The sequence below is a fragment of the Columba livia genome, chromosome 2 (assembly GCF_036013475.1).
Source record: "Columba livia isolate bColLiv1 breed racing homer chromosome 2, bColLiv1.pat.W.v2, whole genome shotgun sequence".
Lineage (NCBI taxonomy): Eukaryota > Metazoa > Chordata > Aves > Columbiformes > Columbidae > Columba > Columba livia.
The window spans coordinates 162,103,037-162,130,099 of NC_088603.1; the positions used below are offsets into that span (position 1 = coordinate 162,103,037).

Consider the following 27,063-nt stretch of genomic DNA (forward strand, 5'->3'; position numbering starts at 1 on the left):
CCGCGCGGCAGCTGGTGACACGGGGACAAGGGACGTGGCGACCCCCCCGTCCCGGGCGCAGAGGAACCGGAGCTTCGATCCCGAGTAGAAATAACAATTAAAATAACAATAAAAGCCATTTTGGGGTTGGTTTTTTTTTGGGGGGGGGGGGGAAGGAGGTAAAAAGAGCCCAGAAAGAGGCAAAAGTCGCCCAGCAGGGGGCGGTTGGGTGACCCCATAGGGGGTTTGGGTGCCCCCCCCCCCCCACCCGGAGGCCATTCAGGTGCCCCCAGGGGTGGGTTTGATGCCCCCAGAGGGGTGTGGGTGCCCCCCTGGCCATTTGGGTGCCCCCACAGAGTTTGGGAGCCCCCCAAGCCTTTTGGGTTGCCCCCATGGGGGTTTAAGTGCCCCCAGGCCATTTAGGTGCCCCAGGGGGGTTTGGGTGCCCCCCCAGGCCTTTTAGGTGCCCCCACAGGGTTTGGGAGCCCCCCAAGCCTTTTGGGTTGCCCCCATGGGGGTTTAAGTGCCCCCAGGCCATTTAGGTGCCCCAGGGGGGTTTGGGTGCCCCCACCCAGGCCTTTTAGGTGCCCCCACAGGGTTTGGGAGCCCCCCAGGCCATTTGGGTGGCCCCAAGGGGGTTTAAGTGTCCCCTGGGCCATTTGGGAGCCCCACAGGCCTTTGGGGTGCCCCCACGGGGTTTGGGAGCCCCTAGGGGGGTTTGGGTGCCCCCCAGGCCATTTGGGTGGCCCCAAGGGGGTTTAGATGCCCCCTGGGCCATTTGGGTGCCCCCAGAAGGGTGTGGGCGCCCCCCCAGGCCATTTGGGTGCCCCCAGGGGGGTTTGGGTGCCCCCCAGGCCATTTGGGTGGCACCTGGGCTATTTGTGTGCCCCCACAGGGTTGTAGGTGCCCCCCAGGACATTTAGGTGCCCCAAGAGGGGTGTGGGTTCCCCCCAGGCCTTTTGGGTGCCCCCCCGGCCATTCAGGTGCCCCCAAAGGCGTATGGGTGGCCCCCAGGCCATTTGGGTACCCCCAGTGGGTTGTGGGTGCTCCCCAGGCCATTTAGGTGCCCCAAGGGGGTGTGGATGCCCCACAGGCCTTTTGGGTGCCCCCAGCGGGTTGTGGGTGCCCCCCAGGCCATTTAGGTGCCCCCAGGGGGATATTGATGCTCCCATGGGGGTTTGGGTGCCCTCCAGACCTTTTGGGTGCCCCAAGGGGGTTTGGGTGCCCCCAGGGGTGGGTTTGACACCCCCAGGGTGTGTTTGGGTGCCGGGGGGGGGCCACCCACGGGTGCTCACATCACCTTACAGCACCGGCGCTTCTCAGCCGGCGACTCCTCAGCCGGAGCCGTGAGCCGGAGCAAGGGGGGGTCCCCGGCGTCACCCCCCGGCGCCGACACCAGGGCGGGGGGTCCCGCGTTCCCCGTCCCCCCCGTGGCGGGCGGGTGCTGCATTTTGGCGGCCGCTCGGTGCCGTTTGAGGTCAGCCAAGGTATTGGGGGTCTTCTCGGCGTCGCCGGCGCCGCGTTCCGGTTTGCCGGCCGCGCCGTTGCGCTGCGGCGGGGGGTCCTGCCGGGGGAAAAAACACCGGGAAAGAGTTGGGGGGGGACATGGTGACGGCGACACCGGGATGGAGGGGGATGCTCGACCGCGGCGCCGCCCACTCACGTGCCGCTCGTCGTCCTCGCTGTCGCGGCGCTCGGCGCGTTGCCAAACGATGGCTTCGCGCTGCTGCTCCTTGCGGTAAAGGCTGGTGCGCTCCGACAGGCTGGCGCGCCGAACCACCTTCCTACCGGGGACGTTTCGGGGGGTTAAAATGAAACGGGGACCCCCCCTTCCCCACCCCCCGAAGCGCCGCGGTGGTGCCGGTGGGACCGGGGAGGGTTTACCCGCGGCTGCCGGCGCTGGACGTGCGGCGCTGGAGGAGAGATTTGGTTCTATCGTGGGATTTCATGACGGCGGCGTGTTTGTGCTTCAGCTCCAAGAGTTTGGCGCGGACCTCGTCGTCGCCGCAGACGTCTGTGGGGGGGGACACCAAAAATACGCCGCGCGGTCATGAATGAACCCAACAAGTCACCGAAAATACATCTTGGGGTGATAAATAAACCCCAAAAGTGACCAAAAGCACGTGGCGCGGTCATAAATAAACCCCAAAAGTCACCACAAAAATGTCTTGGGGTGAGAAATCAACCCCAAAAGTCACCAAAAAAAGGCCTCACGGTGATAAATAAATGCCAAAAGGCACCAAAAAAACGTCTTGAGGTGATAAATAAACGGCAAAAGTCACCACAAAAATGTCTTGGGGTGATAAATCAACCCCTCGAGTCACCAAAAAAATGCCTTGGGGTGATAAATAGATCCCAAAAGTCACCAAAAAAAGGCTTGGGGTGATAAATCAACCCCAAAAGTCACCACAAAAATGCCTTGGGGTGAGAAATCAACCCCTCGAGTCACCAAAAAAATGCCTTGGGGTGATAAATAGACCCCAAAAGTCACCACAAAAATGTCTTGGGGTGACAAATAAACCCCCCGAGTCACCAAAAAAAGGTCTCACGGTGATAAATAAACCCCAAAAGTCACCAAAAAAGGTCTTGAGGGGATAAATAAACCCAACAAATCACCACAAAAATGTCTTGAGGTGATAAATAAACCCCAAAAGGTACCAAAAAAAGGTCTCACGGTGATAAATAAACCCAACAAATCACCACAAAAATGTCTTGAGGTGATAAATAAACCCCAAAAGGTACCAAAAAAGGTCTCGTGGTGATAAATAAATCCCAAAAGTCACCAAAAAAAGGTCTCGTGGGGATAAATAAACCCAACAAATCACCACAAAAATGTCTTGAGGTGATAAATAAACCCCAAAAGGTACCAAAAAAAGGTCTCGTGGTGATAAATAAACCCCAAAAGTCACCAAAAAAAGGTCTCGTGGGGATAAATAAACCCAACAAATCACCACAAAAATGTCTTGAGGTGGTAAATAAACCCCAAAAGGTACCAAAAAAGGTCTCGTGGTGATAAATAAATCCCAAAAGTCACCAAAAAAAGGTCTTGAGGGGATAAATAAACCCAACAAATCACCACAAAAATGTCTTAAGGTGATAAATAAACCCCAAAAGGTACCAAAAAAGGTCTCGTGGTGATTAATAAACCCCAAAAGTCACCAAAAAAACACCTTGATGTGATAAATAAATGCCAAAAGTCACCACAAAAATGTCTTGAGGTGATAAATAAACCCCAAAAGTCACCACAAAAATGTCTTGGGGTGATAAATAAACCCCCCGAGTCACCAAAAAAAGGTCTCACGGTGATAAATAAACCCCAAAAGTCACCAAAAAAGGTCTTTTGGGGATAAATAAACCAAACAAATCACCACAAAAATGTCTTGAGGTGATAAATAAACCCCCCGAGTCACCAAAAAAAGGTCTCACGGTGATAAATAAACCCAACAAATCACCACAAAAATGTCTTGAGGTGATAAATAAACCCCAAAAGGTACCAAAAAAGGTCTCGTGGTGATTAATAATCCCCAAAAGTCACCAAAAAAAGGTCTCATGGGGATAAATAAACCCAACAAATCACCACAAAAATGTCTCAAGGTGACAAATAAACCCCAAACGTCACTGAAAAAACGTCTTGAGGTGATAAATAAACCCCCCAAGTCAACAAAGAAACATCTCACGGTGTTAAATTAATGCCAAAAGTCACCGAAAACACGTCTTGTGGTGATAAATAATCCCAACAAGTCACCGAATAATCAACTTGAGGGGAAAAATCAACCCCAAAAGGCACCAAAAAAGGTCTCGTGGTGATAAATCAACCCAACAAATCACCACAAAAACGTCTTGAGGTGATAAATAAACCCCTGAGTGACCAAAAAAAGGTCTCACGGTGATAAATAAACCCCAAAAGTCACTGAAATAATGTCTTGAGGTGATAAATAAACCCCCAAAGTCACCACAAAAATGTCTTGGGGTGATAAATAAACCCCCCGAGTCACCAAAAAAAGGTCTCACGGTGATAAATAAACCCCAAAAGTCACCAGAAAAGGTCTTGAGGGGATAAATAAACCCAACAAATCACCACAAAAATGTCTTGAGGTGATAAATAAACCCCAAAAGGTACCAAAAAAAGGTCTCACGGTGATAAATAAACCCAACAAATCACCACAAAAATGTCTTGAGGTGATAAATAAACCCCAAAAGGTACAAAAAAAGGTCTCGTGGTGATAAATAAATCCCAAAAGTCACCAAAAAAAGGTCTCGTGGGGATAAATAAACCCAACAAATCACCACAAAAATGTCTTGAGGTGATAAATAAACCCCAAAAGGTACCAAAAAAGGTCTCGTGGTGATAAATAAATCCCAAAAGTCACCAAAAAAAGGTCTTGAGGGGATAAATAAACCCAACAAATCACCACAAAAATGTCTTGAGGTGATAAATAAACCCCAAAAGTCACTGAAATATCGTCTTGAGGTGACAAATAAACGCAACAAGTCATTGCAAAAAAGTCTCGTGGTGCAAAATAAGCCCCAAAAGTCACCAAAAAAGGTGTCGTGGTGATAAATAAACCCCTCGAATGACCATAAAACCGTCCCACGGTGATAAAACACCCCCTGAAAGATCCCGAACCTCACCCAGAGGCGTCTCGTCCAGCAGCGATTTGGCGTTGAGGTCGGCGCCGTGAGCCACCAGCAGCTCCAGCAGCGGCACCTGGACGGGGCGGGCGGCCCGTCAACCGCGGCCATGGGGCACCTGTCCCGTTGTCACCCGTCCCGTTGTCACCCGCCCCGTTGTCACTCATCCCCTTGTCACCCGCCCTGTTGTCACCCGTCCCCTTGTCCCCTGTCCCGTTGCCACCCATCCCGTTGTCACCCGCCTCCTTGTCACCCGCCCCATTATCACCGGTCCCCTTGTCACCCGCCACGTTGTCACCCGCCACGTTGTCACCTGTCCTCTTGTCACCCATCCCGTTGCCACCCGTCTCATTGCCACCCGCCCCCTTGTCGTCACCCATCCTGTTGTCATCCGCCCCGTTGTCCCCTGCCCCCTTTTCACCCACCCCTTTGTCACCCGCCCCGTTGTCACCCGCCCCGTTGTCACCCGTCCCATTGCCACCCGCCCCATTGTCACCCGTCCCCTTGTCACCCGCCCCATTGTCCCCCATCCCCTTGTCCCCCGTACCCTTGTCCCCCGTCCCCTTGCCACCCACCCCGTTGCCACCCATCCCATTGCCACCTGTCCCATTGACCCGCGTCCTGTTGTCACCAGCCCCATTATCACCCGTCCCCTTGTCTCCCGTCCCCTTGTCACCTGCCCCATTGTCCCACATCCCCTTGTCCCCCATACTCTTGTCCCCCGTACCCTTGTCACCTGTTCCCTTGTCCCCCGACCCTTGTCCCCCACCCTGTTGTCCCCCATCCAGTTGCCGCCCATCCCCTTGTCCCCCGTCCCCTTGTCACCCACCCCGTTGTCCCCCATCCCCTTGTCCCCCGTCCCCTTGTCACCCGCCCCGTTGCCACCCACCCCATTGTCACCCGTCCCCTTGTCACCCATCCCATTGCCACCTGTCCCATTGACCCGCGTCCTGTTGTCACCAGCCCCATTATCACCCGTCCCCTTGTCTCCCGTCCCCTTGTCACCCGCCCCATTGTCCCACATCCCCTTGTCCCCCATACTCTTGTCCCCCGTACCCTTGTCACCTGTCCCCTTGTCCCCCGACCCTTGTCCCCCACCCCATTGTCCCCCACCCCGTTGTCCCCCACCCCGTTGTCCCCCATCCCGTTGCCGCCCATCCCCTTGTCCCCCGTCCCCTTGTCACCCACCCCGTTGTCCCCCGCCCCATTATCACCCGTCCCCTTGTCACCCACCCCGTTGTCCCCCATCCCCTTGTCCCCCGTCCCCTTGTCACCCGCCCCATTGTCCCCCACCCCGTTGCCACCTGCCCCATTGCCACCCACCCCGTTGCCACCCGTCCCCTTGTCACCCATCCCATTGCCACCTGTCCCATTGACCCCTGTCCTGTTGTCACCCACCCCATTATCACCCGTCCCCTTGTCTCCCGTCCCCATTGTCACCCGTCCCGTTGTCACCCGCCCCCTTGTCACCCATCTCTTTGTCACCTGCCCTGTTATCACCCATCCCCGTAGTCACCCATCCCCTTGTCACCCACCCTATTGTCACCTGCCCGGTTGTCACCTGTCCCCTTATCACCCGCCCCGTTGTCACCCACCTGTCCCCAGCACGCGGCGGCATGGAGCGGCTGCCACCCATCGCGGTCCTGCGCGGCGACGCCGGCCCGGTGCTCCAGCAGCAGCTCGGCAGCCTCAACGTAACCATTGGCTGCCGCGATGTGGAGCTGCCAGGTGGGGACAAAGAGGTGACAGGGTTGGGGACGGCTCGGGGGGACATTGTCACCACCCCGCGGTGTCATCGTATCCTAACAAAGCAGTGCTGTGGCCACACAAGCCATTTGGGTGTCCCCTGGGAGGTGTGGGTGCTCTCAGAGGTTATGGGTGACCCACAGGCCATTTGGGTGCCCCCCGTGGGGGTTTAGGTGCCGCCGAGCATTTGGGTGCCCCCTGAGCCATTTGGGTGCCCCCAAGGGTGTGTGGGTGACCCCCAGGCCATTTGGGTGCTGCCAGAGTGGGGGGGTTGTGTGCCCCTGGCCATTTGGGTGCCCCCCTGGGCCATTTGGGTGCCCCCAAGGGGGAATTGATGCCCTCAGGGGTGTCTGGGTGCTCCCCCGGCCATTTGGGTGTCCCCATGGGGGTGTGGGTGGCCCCAAGCATTTGGGTGCCTCCCAGGCCATTTGGGTGCCCCCAGGGGGTGTTTAGGTGCCCCCTGAGCCATTTGGGTGCCCCCAAGGGTGTGTGGGTGACCCCCAGGCCATTTGGGTGCTGCCAGAGTGGGGGGGTTGTGTGCCCCTGGCCATTTGGGTGCCCCCCTGGGCCATTTGGGTGCTGCCAGAGTGGGGGGGTTGTGTGCCCCTGGCCATTTGGGTGCCCCCCTGGGCCATTTGTGTGTCCCCAAGGGGGAATTGATGCCCTCAGGGGTGTCTGGGTGCTCCCCTGGCCATTTGGGTGGCCCTATGGTGGTGTGGGTGGCCCCGAGCATTTGGGTGCCTCCCAGGCCATTTGGGTGCTGCCAGGGGGTGTTTAGGTGTCCCCTGGGCCATTTGGGTGCCCCCAAGGGTGTGTGGGTGACCCCCAGGCCATTTGGGTGCCCCCAAGGGGGAATTGATGCCCTCAGGGGTGTCTGGGTGCTCCCCTGGCCATTTGGATGCCCCCATGGGGGTGTGGGTGGCCCCAAGCATTTGGGTGCCTCCCAGGCCATTTGGGTGCCCCCATGGTGGTGTGGGTGGCCCCAAGCATTTGGGTGCCTCCCAGGCCATTTGGGTGCCCCCATGGGGGTGTGGGTGGCCCCAAGCATTTGGGTGCCTCCCAGGCCATTAGGGTGCCTCCCAGGCCATTTGGGTGCCCCCATGGGGGTGTGGGTGGCCCCAAGCATTTGGGTGCCTCCCAGGCCATTAGGGTGCCTCCCAGGCCATTTGGGTGCCCCCATGGGGTGTTTAGGTGCCCCCAAGCATTTGGGTGCCCCCCATGCCATTTGGGTGCTGCCAGGGGGGTTTAGGTGCCCCCTGGGGACTGCGGGTGCCCCCCAGACCTTTGGGTGCCCCCGGGGGTGTGTTTGACGCCTCCAGGGTGGGTTTGGGTGCCGGGACAGCCACCCATGGGTGCTCACATCACCTTACAGCACCGGCGCTTCTCAGCCGCTTGGGGAGTCCCATTGGCACCCCCAAGGGTCCCATGTTCCCCATGTTCACCAGGCGGGTGCTGCAGTTTGGCTGTTTAAGGTCACCCCCCGGTGTCACCGTACGGAGGTCCCCACCCCCCGGTGTCCCCGTGTCCTACCAACGTGGCGCCGTGTCCCCGCGGCGCGTCCAGGTCGCCCCCCGCCCGCAGCAGGCGCCGGATCTCCCGCAGCATCTCGCGCTCCGTGGCACCGCGGGCGGCCTCGATCTTCTCCTGCGTGATCCCTGCGGGGACACCGGGGACAACGGGACACACGGTGACAAACGGGACACCGGGGTGACACAGGGGACATTGGGGTGACAAAGAGAGCATTGAGGTGACAAAGGGAGCATTGAGGTGACAAACGGGACATGGAGGTGACAAACGGGACATGGAGGTGACAAAGGGGACACCGAGGTGACAAAAGGGACACTGAGGTGACAAAGGGGACACCGAGGTGACAAAGGGGACATGGAGGTGACAAGGGGGACACTGAGGTGACAAAGGGGACATGGAGGTGACAAAGGGGACATCAAGGTGACAAAAGGGACACTGAGGTGAAAAAGGGGACACTGAGGTGACAAAGGGGACACAGAGATGACAAAGAGAACATTGAGGTGACAAAGGGAGCATTGAGGTGACAAAGGGGACACCGAGGTGACAAACGGGACATGGAGGTGACAAGGGGGAGACTGAGGTGACAAAGGGGACACGGAGGTGACAAAGGGGACACCGAGGTGACAAAGGGGACACCGAGGTGACAAACGGGACATGGAGGTGACAAAGGGGACACTGAGGCGAAAAAGGGGACACTGAGGTGACAAAGGGAGCATTGAGGTGACAAAGGGGACACCGAGGTGACAAACGGGACATGGAGGTGACAAGGGGGACACCAAGGTGACAAAAGGGACATGGAGGTGACAAAGGGGACACCAAGGTGACAAAAGGGAACATCAAGGTGAAAAAGGGGACACTGAGGTGACAAAAGGGACACTGAGGTGACAAAGGGGACACCGAGGTGACAAAGGGGACACCGAGGTGACAAGGGGGACACCGAGGTGACAAAGGGGACACTGAGGTGACAAAGGGGACACAAAGGTGACAAAGGGGCCATAGAGGTGACAAAGGGGACACTGAGGTGACAAAAGGGACACTGAGGTGACAAAGGGGACACCGAGGTGACAATGGGGACACCAAGATGACAATGGGGACATGAGGTGACAAAGGGGACATGGAGGTGACAATGGGGACACCAGGGTGACAAACAAGACACCAAGGTGACAAAGGGGACACTGAGGTGACAAACGGGACACGGAGTTGACAAAGGGAATATCAAGGTGACAAACGGGACACCGACGTGACAAAGGGGACATCGAGGCGACAATGGGGACATAGAAGTTACAAACAGGACACCAGGGTGACAAACGGGATACCAGGGTGACAATGGGGACACCGAGGTGACAATGGGGACACCAGGGTGACAAAGGGGACACCAGGGTGACAAAGGGGACATTGAGGTGACAAAGGGGACACCAAGGTGACAAAAGGGACATGGAGGTGACAAAAGGGACACCAAGGTGACAAAAGGGACATGGAGGTGACAAAGGGGACATCAAGGTGACAAAAGGGACACTGAGGTGAAAAAGGGGACACTGAGGTGACAAAGGGGACACAGAGATGACAAAGAGAACATTGAGGTGACAAAGGGAGCATTGAGGTGACAAAGGGGACACCGAGGTGACAAACGGGACATGGAGGTGACAAAGGGGACACCGAGGTGACAAAGGGGACACCAAGGTGACAAAAGGGACACTGAGGTGACAAGGGGGACACTGAGGTGACAAAGGGGACACCAGGGTGACAAAGGGGACATGGAGGTGACAAAGGGGACACTGAGGTGACAAAAGGGACACTGAGGTGACAAAGGGGACACCGAGGTGACAATGGGGACACCAAGATGACAATGGGGACATGAGGTGACAAAGGGGACATGGAGGTGACAAGGGGGACACCAAGGTGACAAAAGGGACATGGAGGTGACAAAGGGGACACCAAGGTGACAAAAGGGACACTGAGGTGACAAAGGGGACACTGAGGTGACAAAGGGGACACCGAGGTGACAAAGGGGACATGAGGTGACAAAGGGGACATGGAGGTGACAAACGGGACATGGAGGTGACAAACGGGACATGGAGGTGACAAGGGGGACACTGAGGTGACAAAGGGGACACCAGGGTGACAAAGGGGACATGGAGGTGACAAAGGGGACACTGAGGTGACAAACGGGACACCGAGGTGACAAACGGGACACGGAGGTGGCAAACGGGACACGGAGGTAACAAAAGGGACATAGAGGTGACAAAGGGGACATGGAGGTGACAATGGGGACACCAGGGTGACAGACAAGACACCAAGGTGACAAAGGGGACACTGAGGTGACAAACGGGACACGGAGTTGACAAAGGGAATATCAAGGTGACAAACGGGACACCGACGTGACAAAGGGGACATCGAGGCGACAATGGGGACATAGAAGTTACAAACAGGACACCAGGGTGACAAACGGGATACCAGGGTGACAATGGGGACACCAGGGTGACAAACGGGACATCGAGGTGACAAAAGGGAACATCAAGGTGACAAAGGGGACACCGACGTGACAAAGGGGACACCAAGGGGACAAAAGGGAACACTGAGGTGACAAAGGGGACACTAGGGTGACAAACGGGACACAGAGGTGACAAAGGGAACATCGAGGTGACAAGGGGGACATCGAGGTGACAACAGGGACACCAGGGTGACAAAGGGGACACCAGGGTGACAAAGGGGACACCAAGGTGACAAAGGGGACATGGAGGTGACAAAGGGGACATGGAGGTGACAAACGGGACATGGAGGTGACAAAAGAGACATGGAGGTGACAAAGGGGACATGGAGGTGACAAAGGGGACACCAAGGTGACAAAAGGGACACTGAGGTGAAAAAGGGGACACTGAGGTGACAAAGGGGACACTGAGGTGACAAAGGGGACACAGAGATGACAAAGAGAACATTGAGGTGACAAAGGGAGCATTGAGGTGACAAAGGGGACACCGAGGTGACAAACGGGACATGGAGGTGACAAAAGGGACATAGAGGTGACAAAGGGGACACCGAGGTGACAAACGGGACATGGAGGTGACAAAAGGGACATAGAGGTGACAAAGGGGACACTGAGGTGACAAAAGGGACACTGAGGTGACAAAAGGGGACACTGAGATGACAAACAGGACATGGAGCTGACAAAAGGGACATAGAGGTGACAAAGGGGATACCAAGGTGACAAAAGGGACATCGAGGTGACAACGGGGACACCGAGGTGACAAAGAGAACATTGAGGTAACAAAGGGAGCATTGGTGTGACAAAGGGGACACTGAGGTGACAACGGGACATGGAGGTGACAAGTGGGACACTGAGGTGACAAAGGGGACACCAGAGTGACAAAGGGGACACGGAGGTGACAAAGGGGACATCGAGGTGACAAAGGGGACACCGAGGTGACAAACAGGACATGGTGGTGACAAAAGGGACATAGAGGTGACAAACGGAACATGAAGGTGACAAAGGGGCCATAGAGGTGACAAAGGGGACACCGAGGTGACAAGGGGGATACTGAGGTGACAAAGGGGACACCAGGGTGACAAAGGGGACAACGAGGTGACAAAGGGTACACCAGGGTGACAAAGGGGACATTGAGGTGACAAAGAGGACATGGAGGTGACAAAGGAGACACCCAGGCAACAAAAGGGAACATCAAGGTGACAAAGGGGACATCAAGGTGACAAAGGGGACATAGGGGATGTGCTTGACCCCCCAACAACCAAACCAGAGCAGTGTCCTATATAGTGTCCCCAAGGAGCCCAATAGTGTCCCCAATGTCCCAAAGTGTCCCCCATAGTGTCCTTGGTATCCCCAGTGTCCCAATTCTTGCTCCTTGCTGTCCCCAATGTCCCAAATAGTGTCCCCAAGTGTCCCTTATAGTATCCTGGGTGTCCCCAGTGTCCCAAATCTTGCTCCTTAGTGTCCCCAATATTGTGCCTAAGTGTCCCCAAAAGTGTCCTTGGTGTCCCCAATGTCCCACGGGGATGGTTTTATTAACAGGTCAGTGGATGAGCCCAATTTCAGTTTAATATTAATCATTTAGTGTAATAAATGTACAGTAAATGTAACGAGTCACTGGGGCTGGGGGGGGGCTTGGGACCCTGGGGGGTCACTGTGTCTATGGGGGGTTCTTGGGTCCTGGGGGGTCACTGTGTTTGGGGGGGGGGGTCTTGACTCCCTTGGGGGGATCACTGAGGCCCTGGAGGGTCACTGGGTTTGTGGGGGTTCTTGGGTCCCTGGGGGGGTCACTGGGTCTGGGGTGGTTCTTGGGGCCCTTGGGGGGTCACTGGGTCTGAGGGGGTTCTTGGGTCCTGGGGGGTCACTGTGTTTGGGGGGGAGGTCTTGGGTCCCCTGGGGGGGTCACTGAGGCCCTGGAGGGTCAATGGGTTTGTGGGGCTTCTTGGGTCCCTGGGGGGGTCACTGGGTCTGGGGGGCTTCTTGGGTCCCTTGGGGGGTCACTGTGTCTATGGGGGGTTCTTGGGTCCTGGGGGGTCACAGTGTTTGGGGGGGGTCTTGGGTCCCTTGGGGTGGTCACTGAGGCCCTGGAGGGTCACTGGGTTTGTGGGGGTTCTTGGATCCCTGGGGGGTCACTGTGTTTGGAGGGGGTGTCCTTGGGTCCCTGAGGGGGTCACTGGGTCTGGGGTGGTTTTTGGGGCCCTTGGGGGGTCACTGTGTCTATGGGGGATTCTTGGGTCCCTGGGGGGGTCACTGTGTCTATGGGGGATTCTTGGGTCCTGGGGGGTCACTGTGTTTGGGGGGGGGGTCTTGACTCCCTTGAGGGGGTCACTGAGGCCCTGGAGGGTCACTGGGTTTGTGGGGGTTCTTGGATCCCTGGGGGGTCACTGTGTTTGGAGGGGGTGTCCTTGGGTCCCTGAGGGGGTCACTGGGTCTGGGGTGGTTCTTGGGGCCCTTGGGGGGTCACTGGGTCTGGGGGGGTTCTTGGGTCCTGGGGGGTCACTGTGTTTGGGGGGGGTCTTGGGTCCCTTGGGGGGGTCACTGAGACCCTGGAGGGTCACTGGGTTTGTGGGGGTTCTTGGATCCCTGGGGGGGTCACTGGGTCTGGGGGGCTTCTTGGGTCCCTTGGGGGGTCACTGTGTCTATGGGGGTTTCTTGGGTCCCTGGCGGGGTCACTGTGTCTATGGGGGATTCTTGGGTCCTGGGGGGTCACTGTGTTTGGCGGGGGGGGTCTTGGGTCCTTTGAGGGGGTCACTGAGGCCCTGGAGGGTCACTGGGTCCGTGGGGGTTCTTGGATCCCTGGGGGGTCACTGTGTTTGGAGGGGGTGTCCTTGGGTCCCTGAGGGGGTCACAGGGTCTGGGGTGGTTCTTGGGGCCCTTGGGGGGTCACTGGGTCTGAGGGGGTTCTTGGGTCCTGGGGGGGCACTGTGTTTGGGGGGGGGGTCTTGGGTCCCTTGGGGGGGTCACTGAGGCCCTGGAGGGTCAATGGGTTTGTGGGGGTTCTTGGGTCCTGGGGGGTCACTGGGTCTGGGGGCGGTTCTTGGGTCCCTTGGGGGGTCACTGTGTCTATGGGGGATTCTTGGGTCCTGGGGGGTCACTGTGTTTGGGGGGTGTCTTGGGTCCCTTGGGGGGGTCACTGAGACCCTGGGGGGATCATTGGGTCTGGGGGCGGTTCTTGGGTCCCTGGGGGTGTCACTGTGTTTGGAGGGGGTGTCCTTGGGTCCCTGAGGGGGTCACTGGGTCTGGGGTGGTTCTTGGGGCCCTTGGGGGGTCACTGGGTCTGGGGTGGTTTTTGGGGCCCTTGGGGGGTCACTGGGTCTGAGGGGGTTCTTGGGTCCTGGGGGGTCACTGTGTTTGGAGGGGGTGTCCTTGGGTCCCTGAGGGGGTCACTGGGTCTGGGGTGGTTCTTGGGGCCCTTGGGGGGTCACTGGGTCTGGGGGGGTTCTTGGGTCCTGGGGGGTCACTGTGTTTGGGGGGGGGATCTTGGGTCCCTTGGGGGGGGTCACTGAGGCCCTGGAGGGTCACTGGGTCTGTGGGGGTTCTTGGATCCCTGGGGGGGTCACTGGGTCTGGGGGGGGGTTTTTGGGTCCCTTGGGGGCGTCACTGAGACCCTGGGGGATCATTGGGTCTGGGGGCGGTTCTTGGGTCCCTGGGGGGGTCACTGTGTTTGGAGGGGGTGTCCTTGGGTCCCTGTGGGGGTCACTGGGTCTGGGGTGGTTTTTGGGGCCCTTGGGGGGTCACTGGGTCTGGGGGGGTCCTTGGGTCCCTGAGGGGGTCACTGGGTCTGGGGTGGTTCTTGGGTCCTGGGGGGTCACTGTGACTATGGGGGGTTCTTGGGTCCTGGGGGGTCACTGGGTCTGGGGGTGGATCTTGGGACCCTGAAGGGGTCACTGTGTTTGGGGGTGGGTCTTGGGTCCCTTGCGGGGGTCACTGAGGCCCTGGAGGGTCACTGGGTCCGTGGGGGCTTCTTGGGTCCTGGGGGGTCACTGGGTCTGGGGGTGGTCCTTGGGTCCTGGGGGGTCACTGTGTCTATGGGGGGTCCTTGGTTCCCTGAGGGGGTCACTGGGTCTGGGGACAGTTCTTGGGTCCCTGGGGAGGTGACTGTGTCTATGGGGGGTTCTTGGGTCCCTGGGGTGTCACTGGGTCTGTGGGGGGTTCTTGGGGCCCTGGGGGGGTCACTGTGTTTGGAGGGGGTGTCCTTGGGTCCCTGAGGGGGTCACTGGGTCTGGGAGGGTTCTTGGGTCCTGGGGGGTCACTGTGTCTATGGGGAGTCCTTGGGTCCCTGGGGGGTCACTGTGTCTATGGGGGGTTCTTGGGTCCTGGGGGTCACTGGGTCTGGGGGAGTCCTTGGGTCCCTGGGGGGTCACTGTGTCTATGGGGGGTTCTTGGGTCCCTGGGGGGTCACTGTGTCTATGGGGGGTTCTTGGGTCCTGGGGGTCACTGGGTCTGGGGGAGTCCTTGGGTCCCTGGGGGGGTCACTGTGTTTGGGGGTGGTATCTTGGGTCCCTGAGGGGGTCACTGGGTCTGGGGACAGTTCTTGGGTCCCTGGTGAGGTGACTGTGTCTATGGGGGGTTCTTGGGTCCCTGGGGGGTCACTGGGTCTGTGGGGGGTTCTTGGGTCCCTGGGGTGTCACTGGGTCTGGGGGTGGATCCTGAGACCCTGAAGGGGTCACTGTGTTTGGGGGGGGGACTTGGGTCCCTTGGGGGGGTCACTGAGGCCCTGGAGGGTCACTGGGTCTGTGGGGGTTCTTGGGTCCCTGGGGGGATCATTGGGTCTGGGGGCGGTTCTTGGGTCCCTGGTGGGGTCACTGTGTCTATGGGGGATTCTTGGGTCCTGGGGGGTCACTGTGTTTGGGGGGGGGTCTTGGGTCCCTTGGGGGGGTCACTGAGGCCCTGGAGGGTCACTGGGTTTGTGGGGGTTCTTGGATCCCTGGGGGGTCACTGTGTTTAGAGGGGGTGTCCTTGGGTCCCTGAGGGGGTCACTGGGTCTGGGGGGGGTTCTTGGGTCCCTTTGGGGGTGTCACTGAGACCCTGGGGGGATCATTGGGTCTGTGGGGGTTCTTGGGTCACCGGGGGGGGCTCACTGGGTCTGTGAGGGTTCTTGGGTCCTGGGGGGTCACTGTGTCTATGGGGGGTTCTTGGGTCCCTGGGGTGTCACTGGGTCTGTGGGGGGTTCTTGGGTCCTGGGGGGTCACTGGGTCTGGGGGGGTCCTTGGGTCTGGGGGGTCACTGTGTCTATGGGGGGTTCTTGGGTCCCTGGGGTGTCACTGGGTCTGTGGGGGGTTTTTGGGGCCCTGGGGGAACCTGGAGCCTGGGATGAACAGTTATCGGGGAGAGAAGAATCCTCAGAGTTTGATTTTGTGAACGGGTTCAGGCCTCCCCTCAAAGTTCTGCTTTGGAACTTTAAAATACAGAGTCCAGAGTCCTAAATACAGAGTGTGGAGCCATTAGCAGGGCGAGAAGAACCCTTAAAGTTTGTATTTTAAAGTTTCAAAGCCAAACTTGTAGGGGAGGCCTGAACCTGTTCGCAAAATCAGAGTCCGGAGCGAACGGTTATTGGGGAGAGAAGAATCCTGAACGGGTTATGATGGAGGGAACAGCTCAAAGTTTGGCTTTGTGAAGGGGACAATTGATTGCAATGGGGACAAACATCGTGGAGCACACGAGCAATGGGGACAAACACCGCGGGGCACACGAGCAATGGGGACAAACACCGCGGAGCACACGAGCAATGGGGACAAACATTACGGAGCACACGAGCAATGGGGACAAACACTGTGGAGCACACGAGCAATGGGGACAAACATTGCGGAGCACACGAGCAATGGGGACAAACACCGCGGAGCACACGAGCAATGGGGACAAACATTACGGAGCACACGAGCAATGGGGACAAACATTGTGGAGCACACGAGCAACGGGGACAAACATTGCGGAGCACACGAGCAATGGGGACAAACACAGTGGAGCACACGAGCAATGGGGACAAACATTACGGAGCACACGAGCAATGGGGACAAACATCCTGGAGCACACGAGCAATGGGGACAAACAGCGCGGAGCACACGAGCAATGGGGACAAACATCGCGGAGCACACGAGCAATGGGGACAAACACCGCGGGGCACACGAGCAATGGGGACAAACATCGCGGAGCACACGAGCAATGGGGACAAACATTACGGAGCACACGAGCAATGGGGACAAACACCGCGGAGCACACGAGCAATGGGGACAAACATTGCGGAGCACACGAGCAATGGGGACAAACATTACGGAGCACACGAGCAATGGGGACAAACATCGCGGAGCACACGAGCAATGGGGACAAACATTACGGAGCACACGAGCAATGGGGACAAACACCGCGGAGCACACGAGCAATGGGGACAAACACCGCGGAGCACACGAGCAATGGGGACAAACAGCGCGGAGCACACGAGCAATGGGGACAAACACCGCGGAGCACACGAGCAATGGGGACAAACACCGCGGGGCACACGAGCAATGGGGACAAACATTGTGGAGCACACGAGCAATGGGGACAAACATTGCGGAGCACACGAGCAATGGGGACAAACATTGCGGAGCACACGAGCAATGGGGACAAACACCGCGGAGCACACGAGTAATGGGGACAAACACCGCGGAGCACACGAGCAATGGGGACAAACATTGTGGAGCACACGAGCAATGGGGACAAACACCGCGGGGCACACGAGCAATGGGGACAAACATTGTGGAGCACACGAGCAATGGGGACAAACACCGCGGGGCACACGAGCAATGGGGACAAACATTGTGGAGCACACGAGCAATGGGGACAAACATTGTGGAGCACACGAGCAATGGGGACAAACACCGCGGAGCACACGAGCAATGGGGACAAACACCGTGGGGCACACGAGCAATGGGGACAAACATCCTGGAGCACACGAGCAATGGGGACAAACATTGTGGAGCACACGAGCAATGGGGACAAACACCGCGGAGCACACGAGCAATGGGGACAAACACCGCGGAGCACACGAGCAATGGGGACAAACACCGCGGAGCACACGAGCAATGGGGACAAACATCCTGGAGCACACGAGCAATGGGGACAAACATCGTGGAGCACACGAGCAATGGGGACAAACACCGCGGAGCACACGAGCAATGGGGACAAACATCCTGGAGCACACAAGCAATGGGGACAAACATCGCGGAGCACACGAGCAATGGGGACAAACACCGCGGGGCACACGAGCAATGGGGACAAACACCGCGGAGCACACGAGCAATGGGGACAAACACCGCGGAGCACACGAGCAATGGGGACAAACACCGCGGGGCACACGAGCAATGGGGACAAACACCGCGGGGCACACGAGCAATGGGGACAAACACCGCGGAGCACACGAGCAATGGGGACAAACATTACGGAGCACACGAGCAATGGGGACAAACACCGCGGAGCACACGAGCAATGGGGACAAACATTGTGGAGCACACGAGCAATGGGGACAAACATTACGGAGCACACGAGCAATGGGGACAAACACCGCGGAGCACACGAGCAATGGGGACAAACACCGCGGAGCACACGAGCAATGGGGACAAACATTGCGGAGCACACGAGCAATGGGGACAAACATCCTGGAGCACACGAGCAATGGGGACAAACACCGTGGGGCACACGAGCAATGGGGACAAACATTGCGGAGCACACGAGCAATGGGGACAAACACCGCGGAGCACACGAGCAATGGGGACAAACACCGCGGAGCACACGAGCAATGGGGACAAACACCGCGGAGCACACGAGCAATGGGGACAAACATCCTGGAGCACACGAGCAATGGGGACAAACATCGTGGAGCACACGAGCAATGGGGACAAACATTACGGAGCACACGAGCAATGGGGACAAACATTACGGAGCACACGAGCAATGGGGACAAACATCCTGGAGCACACGAGCAATGGGGACAAACATCGCGGAGCACACGAGCAATGGGGACAAACACCGCGGAGCACACGAGCAATGGGGACAAACATTGTGGAGCACACGAGCAATGGGGACAAACATCCTGGAGCACACGAGCAATGGGGACAAACATTGCGAAGCACACGAGCAGTGGGGACAAACATCGTGGAGCACACGAGCAGTGGGGACAAACATTGCGGAGCACACGAGCAATGGGGACAAACACCGCGGAGCACACGAGCAATGGGGACAAACACCGCGGAGCACACGAGCAATGGGGACAAACATCCTGGAGCACACGAGCAATGGGGACAAACATCCTGGAGCACACGAGCAATGGGGACAAACATCGTGGAGCACACGAGCAATGGGGACAAACATTACGGAGCACACGAGCAATGGGGACAAACATCCTGGAGCACACGAGCAATGGGGACAAACATCGCGGAGCACACGAGCAATGGGGACAAACACCGCGGGGCACACGAGCAATGGGGACAAACATCGTGGAGCACACGAGCAATGGGGACAAACACCACGGAGCACACGAGCAATGGGGACAAACATTGCGGAGCACACGAGCAATGGGGACAAACATTGTGGAGCACACGAGCAATGGGGACAAACATTACGGAGCACACGAGCAATGGGGACAAACATTGTGGAGCACACGAGCAATGGGGACAAACATTGCGGAGCACACGAGCAATGGGGACAAACATTGCGGAGCACACGAGCAATGGGGACAAACATTACGGAGCACACGAGCAATGGGGACAAACACCGCGGAGCACACGAGCAATGGGGACAAACACCGCGGAGCACACGAGCAATGGGGACAAACATCCTGGAGCACACGAGCAATGGGGACAAACATTGCGGAGCACACGAGCAATGGGGACAAACATGGCGGAGCACACGAGCAATGGGGACAAACATTGTGGAGCACACGAGCAATGGGGACAAACATCGCGGAGCACACGAGCAATGGGGACAAACATGGCGGAGCACACGAGCAATGGGGACAAACATCACGGAGCACACGAGCAATGGGGACAAACACCACGGGGCACACGAGCAATGGGGACAAACATTGTGGAGCACACGAGCAATGGGGACAAACACCGCGGAGCACACGAGCAATGGGGACAAACACCACGGAGCACACGAGCAATGGGGACAAACATTGCGGAGCACACGAGCAATGGGGACAAACATTGTGGAGCACACGAGCAATGGGGACAAACATTACGGAGCACACGAGCAATGGGGACAAACATTGTGGAGCACACGAGCAATGGGGACAAACATTGCGGAGCACACGAGCAATGGGGACAAACATTGCGGAGCACACGAGCAATGGGGACAAACATTACGGAGCACACGAGCAATGGGGACAAACATTGCGGAGCACACGAGCAATGGGGACAAACATTGCGGAGCACACGAGCAATGGGGACAAACATTACGGAGCACACGAGCAATGGGGACAAACACCGCGGAGCACACGAGCAATGGGGACAAACACCGCGGAGCACACGAGCAATGGGGACAAACATCCTGGAGCACACGAGCAATGGGGACAAACATTGCGGAGCACACGAGCAATGGGGACAAACATGGCGGAGCACACGAGCAATGGGGACAAACATTGTGGAGCACACGAGCAATGGGGACAAACATCGCGGAGCACACGAGCAATGGGGACAAACATGGCGGAGCACACGAGCAATGGGGACAAACATCACGGAGCACACGAGCAATGGGGACAAACACCACGGGGCACACGAGCAATGGGGACAAACACCGCGGAGCACACGAGCAATGGGGACAAACACCACGGAGCACACGAGCAATGGGGACAAACACCACGGAGCACACGAGCAATGGGGACAAACATCCTGGAGCACACGAGCAATGGGGACAAACATCGTGGAGCACACGAGCAATGGGGACAAACATCGCGGAGCACACGAGCAATGGGGACAAACATTACGGAGCACACGAGCAATGGGGACAAACACCGCGGAGCACACGAGCAATGGGGACAAACACCGCGGAGCACACGAGCAATGGGGACAAACATCGTGGAGCACACGAGCAATGGGGACAAACATTACGGAGCACACGAGCAATGGGGACAAACACCGTGGAGCACACGAGCAATGGGGACAAACATCCTGGAGCACACGAGCAATGGGGACAAACACCGCGGAGCACACGAGCAATGGGGACAAACACCGTGGGGCACACGAGCAATGGGGACAAACACCGCGGGGCACACGGCCGGACCGCCCGAGGCGCTCACCCTGCTCCGCCATGGCCGTCTCAATGCAGTCCAGCGTCTCCTCGTCCTCGCACAGGTCGTAGGGCATGTTGCCGTCCGAGTTGACGGCGAGGAGGTCGGCGCCGCTGTTTTGGTGACAGTAACGAGCGTCACAACGACACGGCGGCCCCGACCCCGGTGTGTCCCCAGTGCCGCCATGGCCCCAACGCTGCCGTGTCGCCAACGCCACTGCGCCCCCAACCCCGGTGTGTCCCCAATGACGCCATGGCCCCAACGACGCCGTGTCCCCAACACCACCGCGTCCCTGACCCCCGTGTGTCCCCAGTGCCGCCATGGCCCCAGCGCTGCCGTGAAGCCAACGCCACCGCGTCCCCAACCCCGGTGTGTCCCCAACGTCACCATGGCCCCAACGCTGCCGTGAAGCCAACGCCACCGCGTCCCTGACCCCGGTGTGTCCCCAGTGCCACCATGGCCCCAACGCTGCCGTGTCGCCAATGCCACCACGTCCCCGACCCCGGTGTGTTCCCAATGACGCCATGGCCTCAATGCTGCCGTGTCCCCAACGCCACCACGTCCCCGACCCCGGTGTGTCCCCAGTGCCGCCATGGCCCCAACGCCACTGCGTCCCCGACCCCGGTGTGTCCCCAATGACGCCATGGCCCCAACGCTGCCGTGTCACCAATGCCACCGTGTCCCCGACCCCGGTGTGTCCCCAGTGCCACCATGGCCCCAACACTGCTGTGAAGCCAACGCCACCATGTCCCTGACCCCGGTGTGTCCCCAGTGCCGCCATGGCCCCAACGCCACCGCGGCCCCGACCCCGGTGTGTCCCCAGTGCCGCCACGGCCCCAACGCTGCCGTGTCGCCAACGCCACTGCACCCCCGACCCCGTTGTGTCCCCAATGACGCCATGGCCCCAACGCCACCGCGTCCCCGACCCCAGTGTGTCCCCCGTGCCACCATGGCCTCAGCGCTGCCGTGAAGCCAACGTCACCGCATCCCCGACCCCGGTGTGTCCCCAATGCCACCATGGCCCCAACGCCGCCATGTCCCCAAAGCCACCGCGTCCCCAACCCTGGTGTGTCCCCAGTGCCGCCATGGCCCCAACGCCACCATATCCCCGACCCCGGTGTGTCCCCAATGCCACCATGGCCCCAATGCTGCCGTGTCGCCAATGCCACCGCGTCCCCGACCCCGGTGTGTCCCCAGTGCCGCCATGGCCCCAACGACGCCGTGTCCCCAATGCCACCATATCCCCGACCCCGGTGTGTCCCCAGTGCCGCCATGGCCCCAACGCTGCCGTGTCCCCAACGCCACCGCGTCCCCGACCCCAGTGTGTCCCCAGGGCCACCATGGCCCCAATGCTGCCGCTAAGCCAACGCCACCACGTCCCCAACCCCGCTGTGTCCCCAGTGCCGCCATGGCCCCAACGCCACCGCGTCCCTGACCCCGGTGTGTCCCCAATGACGCCATGGCCCCAACGCTGCCGTGTCACCAAAGCCACCAAGTCCCTGACCCCGGTGTGTCCCCAGTGCCGCCATGGCCCCAACACTGCCGTGTCCCCAACGCCGCCGTGTCCCCAACCCTGGCGCATCCCCACCACTGCCATGTCCCAGACCCCAGCGCGTCCCCAACGCCACCATGTCCCCAGCACCGCCACGTCCCCACCACCACGTCTCCAGCCCCTCCGTGTCCCCAGCACCACCGCGTCCCCAGCAGCACCGTGTCCCCGACCCCAGCACATCCCCGACCCCAGCGCATCCCCAATGCCACCATGTCCCCAACGCCACCATGACCCCAACGCCAGCGCATCCCCAACTCTGGCGCATCCCCACCGCTGCCGTGTCCCCAATGCCGCCGTGTCCCCACCACCAGCGTGTCCCCAATGCCGCCGTGTCCCCAACCCTGGCACATCCCCAATGCCACCGTGTCCCCACCAGTGCTGTGTCCCCAGCACCGCCGTGTCCCCAACGCCACCCTCTCCCTGACCCCAGTGCATCCCCAATGCCGCCCTGTCCCCAACCCTGGCACGTCCCCACCACCGTTGTGTCCCCACTGGCGCCATGTACCCAACGCCACCATGTCCCAGACCCCGGCACGTCCTCAACGCCGCTGTGTCCCCAGCGCCACCGTGTCCCCAGCGGCGCTGTGTCCCCAACACAGCCGTGTCCCCACCAGCACCACGTCCCCGACCCCGGCGCGTCCCCAATGCCGTTGTGTCCCCAGCGCCGCCGTGTCCCCAGAGCTGCCATGTCCCTGTCCCCAGCGCGTCCCCAATGCCGCTGTGTCCTCAACACCACCATGTCCCCAACACCGCCGTGTCCCAGATCCCAGTGTGTCCCCAATGCTGCCGTGTCCCCGACCCCAGGATATCCCCAATGCCACCGTGTCCCTAACACCACCGTGTCCCCAATGCCACCGTGTCCTCAAAACTGCTGTGTCCCCAAAACCGCCATGTCCCCAACACCACCATGTCCCCAGCACCGCCGTGTCCCTAAAACAGCTGTGTCCTACCGCCGCTGTGTCCCCAACCCTGGCGCATCCCCAACACCACCGTGTCCCCACCAGCGCTGTGTCCCTAGCACCACCCTGTCCCCGACCCCAACACATCCCCAATGCCGCTGTGTCCCCAACGCCGCCGTGTCCCCAACGCCGCCGTGTCCCTAAAACAGCTGTGTCATAACCACCGCTGTGTCCCCAACCCTGGCACATCCCCAACACCGCCGTGTCCCCAACGCCACCATGTACCCAATGCCACTGTGTCCCCAACGCCACCGCATCCCCAACGCCGCTGTGTCCCCAACACCGCCATGTCCCCAACCCCGGCGTGTCCCCAAGGCCGTGTCCCCAATGCTGCCATGTCCCCGATCCTGGTGCGTCCCCCACGCCGCCATGTCCCCAACACCGCCATGTCCCCAACACCGCCATGTCCCAAACACCACTGTGTCCCCGACCCCAGCGCGTCCCCAATGCCGCCGTGTCCCCAACACCGCTATGTCCCAGATCCCGGTGTGTCCCCAACGCCGCCATGTCCCCGACCCTGGCGCATCCCCAACACCGCCGTGTTCCCAATGTCACCGTGTCCCCAACCCCAGTATGTCCCCAACGCTGTCACATCCCTAACGCCGCCGTGTCCCCAGCGCCGCCGTGTCCCTAAAACAGCTGTGTCCCCACCGCCGCTGTGTCCCCAACCCCGGCATGTCCCCAATGCCACCGCGTCCCCAACGCCACCATGTCCGCAATGCCGCCGTGTCCGCCATGCTGCCGTGTCCCCAAGGCCATGTCCCCAATGCTGCCATGTCCCCAACTCTAGTGCATCCCCCACGCCGCCATGTCCCAAGCGCCACCATGTCCCCAACACCACTGTGTCCCCGACCCCAGCACGTCCCCAACGCCGCTGTGTTCCTGACTCCGGCGTGTCCCCACCAGCGCTGTGTCCCCAGCACCACCCTGTCCCCAACCCCAGCACATCCCCAATGCCGCCGTGTCCCCAATGCTGCCCTGTTCCCAACCCTGGCGTGTCCCCAACACCGCCACGTCCCCAACGCCGCCACGTCCCCAACGCCTCTGTGTACCCAACCCCGGCACGTCCCCAACCCTGGCGTGTCCTCAACGCCACTGTGTCCCCAACACCACCATGTCCCTGACCCCGGCATGTCCCCGACCCCGGCGTGTCCCTAAAACCACTGTGTCCCCAAAGCCGCCATGTCCCCAACACTACCATGTCCCCAGCGCTGCCGTGTCCCTAAAACAGCTGTGTCCCCACCGCCGCTGTGTCCCCAACCCCGGCATGTCCCCAATGCCACCGCGTCCCCAACACCACCATGTCCACAATGCCGCCGTGTCCCCAAGGCTGTGTCCCCAATGCTGCCATGTCCCCGACTTTGGTGCATCCCCCACGCCGCCATGTCCCCAGCGCCACCGTGTCCCCAACACCACTGTGTCCCCGACCCCAGTGCGTCCCCAACGCCGCTGTGTTCCTGACTCCGGCGTGTCCCCACCAGCGCTGTGTCCCCAGCACCGCTCTGTCCCCGACGCTGGCGCGTCCCCAATGCCACCATGTCCCCAGGGCTGCTGTGTCCCTGACCCTGGCGCATCCCCAACACCGCTGTGTCCCCAGCACCACCCTGTCCCCGACCCCAGCACATCCCCAATGCCGCCGTGTCCCCAATGCTGCCCTGTTCCCAACCCTGGCGCGTCCCCAACCCCGGCGTGTCCCCGACCCCAGCGCGTCCCCAATGCCGCCGTGTCCCCAACACCGCTATGTCCCAGATCCTGGTGTGTCCCCAACACCGCCATGTCCTCGACCCTGGTGCATCCCCAACACCACCGTGTTCCCAATGTCGCCGCGTCCCCAACCCCAGTATGTCCCCAACGCTGTCACATCCCTAACGCCGCCGTGTCCCCAGTGCCGCCGTGTCCCTAAAACAGCTGTGTCCCCACCGCCGCTGTATCCCCAACCCTGGCATGTCCCCAATGCCACCGCGTCCCCAACGCCACCATGTCCGCAATGCCGCCGTGTCCCCAAGGCTGTGTCCCCAATGCTGCCATGTCCCCGACCCTGGTGCATCCCCCACGCCGCCATGTCCCCAGCGCCACCGTGTCCCCAACACCACTGTGTCCCCGACCCCAGCACATCCCCAACGCCGCTGTGTCCCTGACTCCGGCGCGTCCCCACCAGCGCTGTGTCCCCGACGCTGGCGCGTCCCCAGCACCACCGTGTCCCCAGGGCTGCTGTGTCCCTGACCCTGGCACATCCCCAACACCACCGTGTCCCCAGCACCACCCTGTCCCCGACCCCAGCACATCCCCAATGCCGCCGTGTCCCCAATGCTGCCCTGTTCCCAACCCTGGCGCGTCCCCAACCCCGGCGTGTCCCCAACCCCGGCGTGTCGCCAATGCCACCATGTCCCCAACACCGCTATGTCCCAGATCCCGGTGTGTCCCCAACACCGCCGTGTCCCCGACCCTGGCGCATCCCCAACACCGCCGTGTTCCCAATGTCGCCGCGTCCCCAACCCCAGTATGTCCCCAAAGCTGTCACGTCCCTAACACCGCCGTGTCCCCAGCGCCGCCGTGTCCCTAAAACACCTGTGTCCCCACCGCCGCTGAATCCCCAACCCTGGCATGTCCCCAATGCCACCGCGTCCCGAACGCCACCATGTCCGAAATACCGCCGTGTCCCCAAGGCTGTGTCCCCAATGCTGCCATGTCCCCAACTCTAGTGCATCCCCCACGCCGCCATGTCCCCAGCGCCACCGTGTCCCCAACACCACTGTGTCCCCGACCCCAGCGCGTCCCCAACACCACCGTGTCCCTGACTCCGGCGCATTCCCACCAGCACTGTGTCCCCAGCACCGCTCTGTCCCCGACGCTGGCACATCCCCAACACCACCGTGTCCCCAGCACCACCCTGTCCCCGACCCCAACACATCCCCAATGCCGCCGTGTCCCCAATGCTGCCCTGTTCCCAACCCTGGCGCGTCCCCAACCCCGGCGTGTCGCCAATGCCGCCATGTCCCCAACACCACTATGTCCCAGATCCCGGTGTGTCCCCAACACCGCCGTGTCCCCGACCCTGGCGCATCCCCAACACCGCCGTGTTCCCAATGTCGCCGCGTCCCCAACCCCAGTATGTCCCCAACGCTGTCGCGTCCCTAACACCGCCGTGTCCCCAGCGCCGCCGTGTCCCTAAAACAGCTGTGTCCCCACCGCCGCTGTGTCCCCAACCCTGGCATGTCCCCAATGCCACCGGGTCCCCAACGCCACCATGTCCGCAATGCCGCCGTGTCCCCAAGGCTGTGTCCCCAATGCTGCCATGTCCCCAACTCTAGTGCATCCCCCACGCCGCCATGTCCCCAGTGCCACCGTGTCCCCAACACCACTGTGTCCCCGACCCCAGCGCGTCCCCAACACCACCGTGTCCCTGACTCCGGCGCGTTCCCACCAGCGCTGTGTCCCCAGCGCCGCCCTGTCCCCAGCTCCGGCGCGTCCCCAACGCCACCATGTCCCCAGGGCTGCTGTGTCCCCGACCCTGGCACATTCCCAATGCCGCCGTGTCCCCAGCACCACCCTGTCCCCGACCCCAGCACATCCCCAATGCCGCCGTGTCCCCAATGCTGCCCTGTTCCCAACCCTGGCGCGTCCCCAACCCTGGCATGTCCCCAACCCTGGCATGTCCCCACTGCCACCGTGTCCCCGACCCCAGCGCGTCCCCAATGCTGCCGTGTCCCCAACACCACTATGTCCCAGATCCTGGTGTGTCCCCAACTCCGCCATGTCCCCGACCCTGGCGCATCCCCAACACCGCCGTGTTCCCAATGTCGCCGCGTCCCCAACCCCAGTATGTCCCCAACGCTGTCACATCCCTAACGCCGCCGTGCCCCCAGTGCCGCCGTGTCCCTAAAACAGCTGTGTCCCCACCGCCGCTGTGTCCCCAACCCTG

The 27,063-nt window shown here is 60.3% G+C and overlaps 1 protein-coding gene across 2 annotated transcripts in view; it reads right to left on the reverse strand.

The window, feature by feature from the left end:
• Positions 1-103: 103 nt before the first annotated feature.
• The window catches only part of PPP1R16A (protein phosphatase 1 regulatory subunit 16A), a 34,074-nt gene continuing 7,114 nt past the window's right edge, over positions 104-27,063 (reverse strand). The window contains exons 5-11 of one of the 2 annotated variants that reach the window (XM_065054680.1): positions 20,640-20,743; positions 7,888-8,012; positions 6,207-6,332; positions 4,612-4,687; positions 1,864-1,993; positions 1,643-1,763; positions 104-1,543 (exon numbers count right to left, since the gene is read on the reverse strand). In XM_065054680.1, the coding sequence (XP_064910752.1) occupies positions 1,271-1,543; positions 1,643-1,763; positions 1,864-1,993; positions 4,612-4,687; positions 6,207-6,332; positions 7,888-8,012; positions 20,640-20,743 (955 nt within the window). In that variant the 3' untranslated portion in view covers positions 104-1,270. The other variant, XM_065054679.1, reaches the window with a different exon arrangement.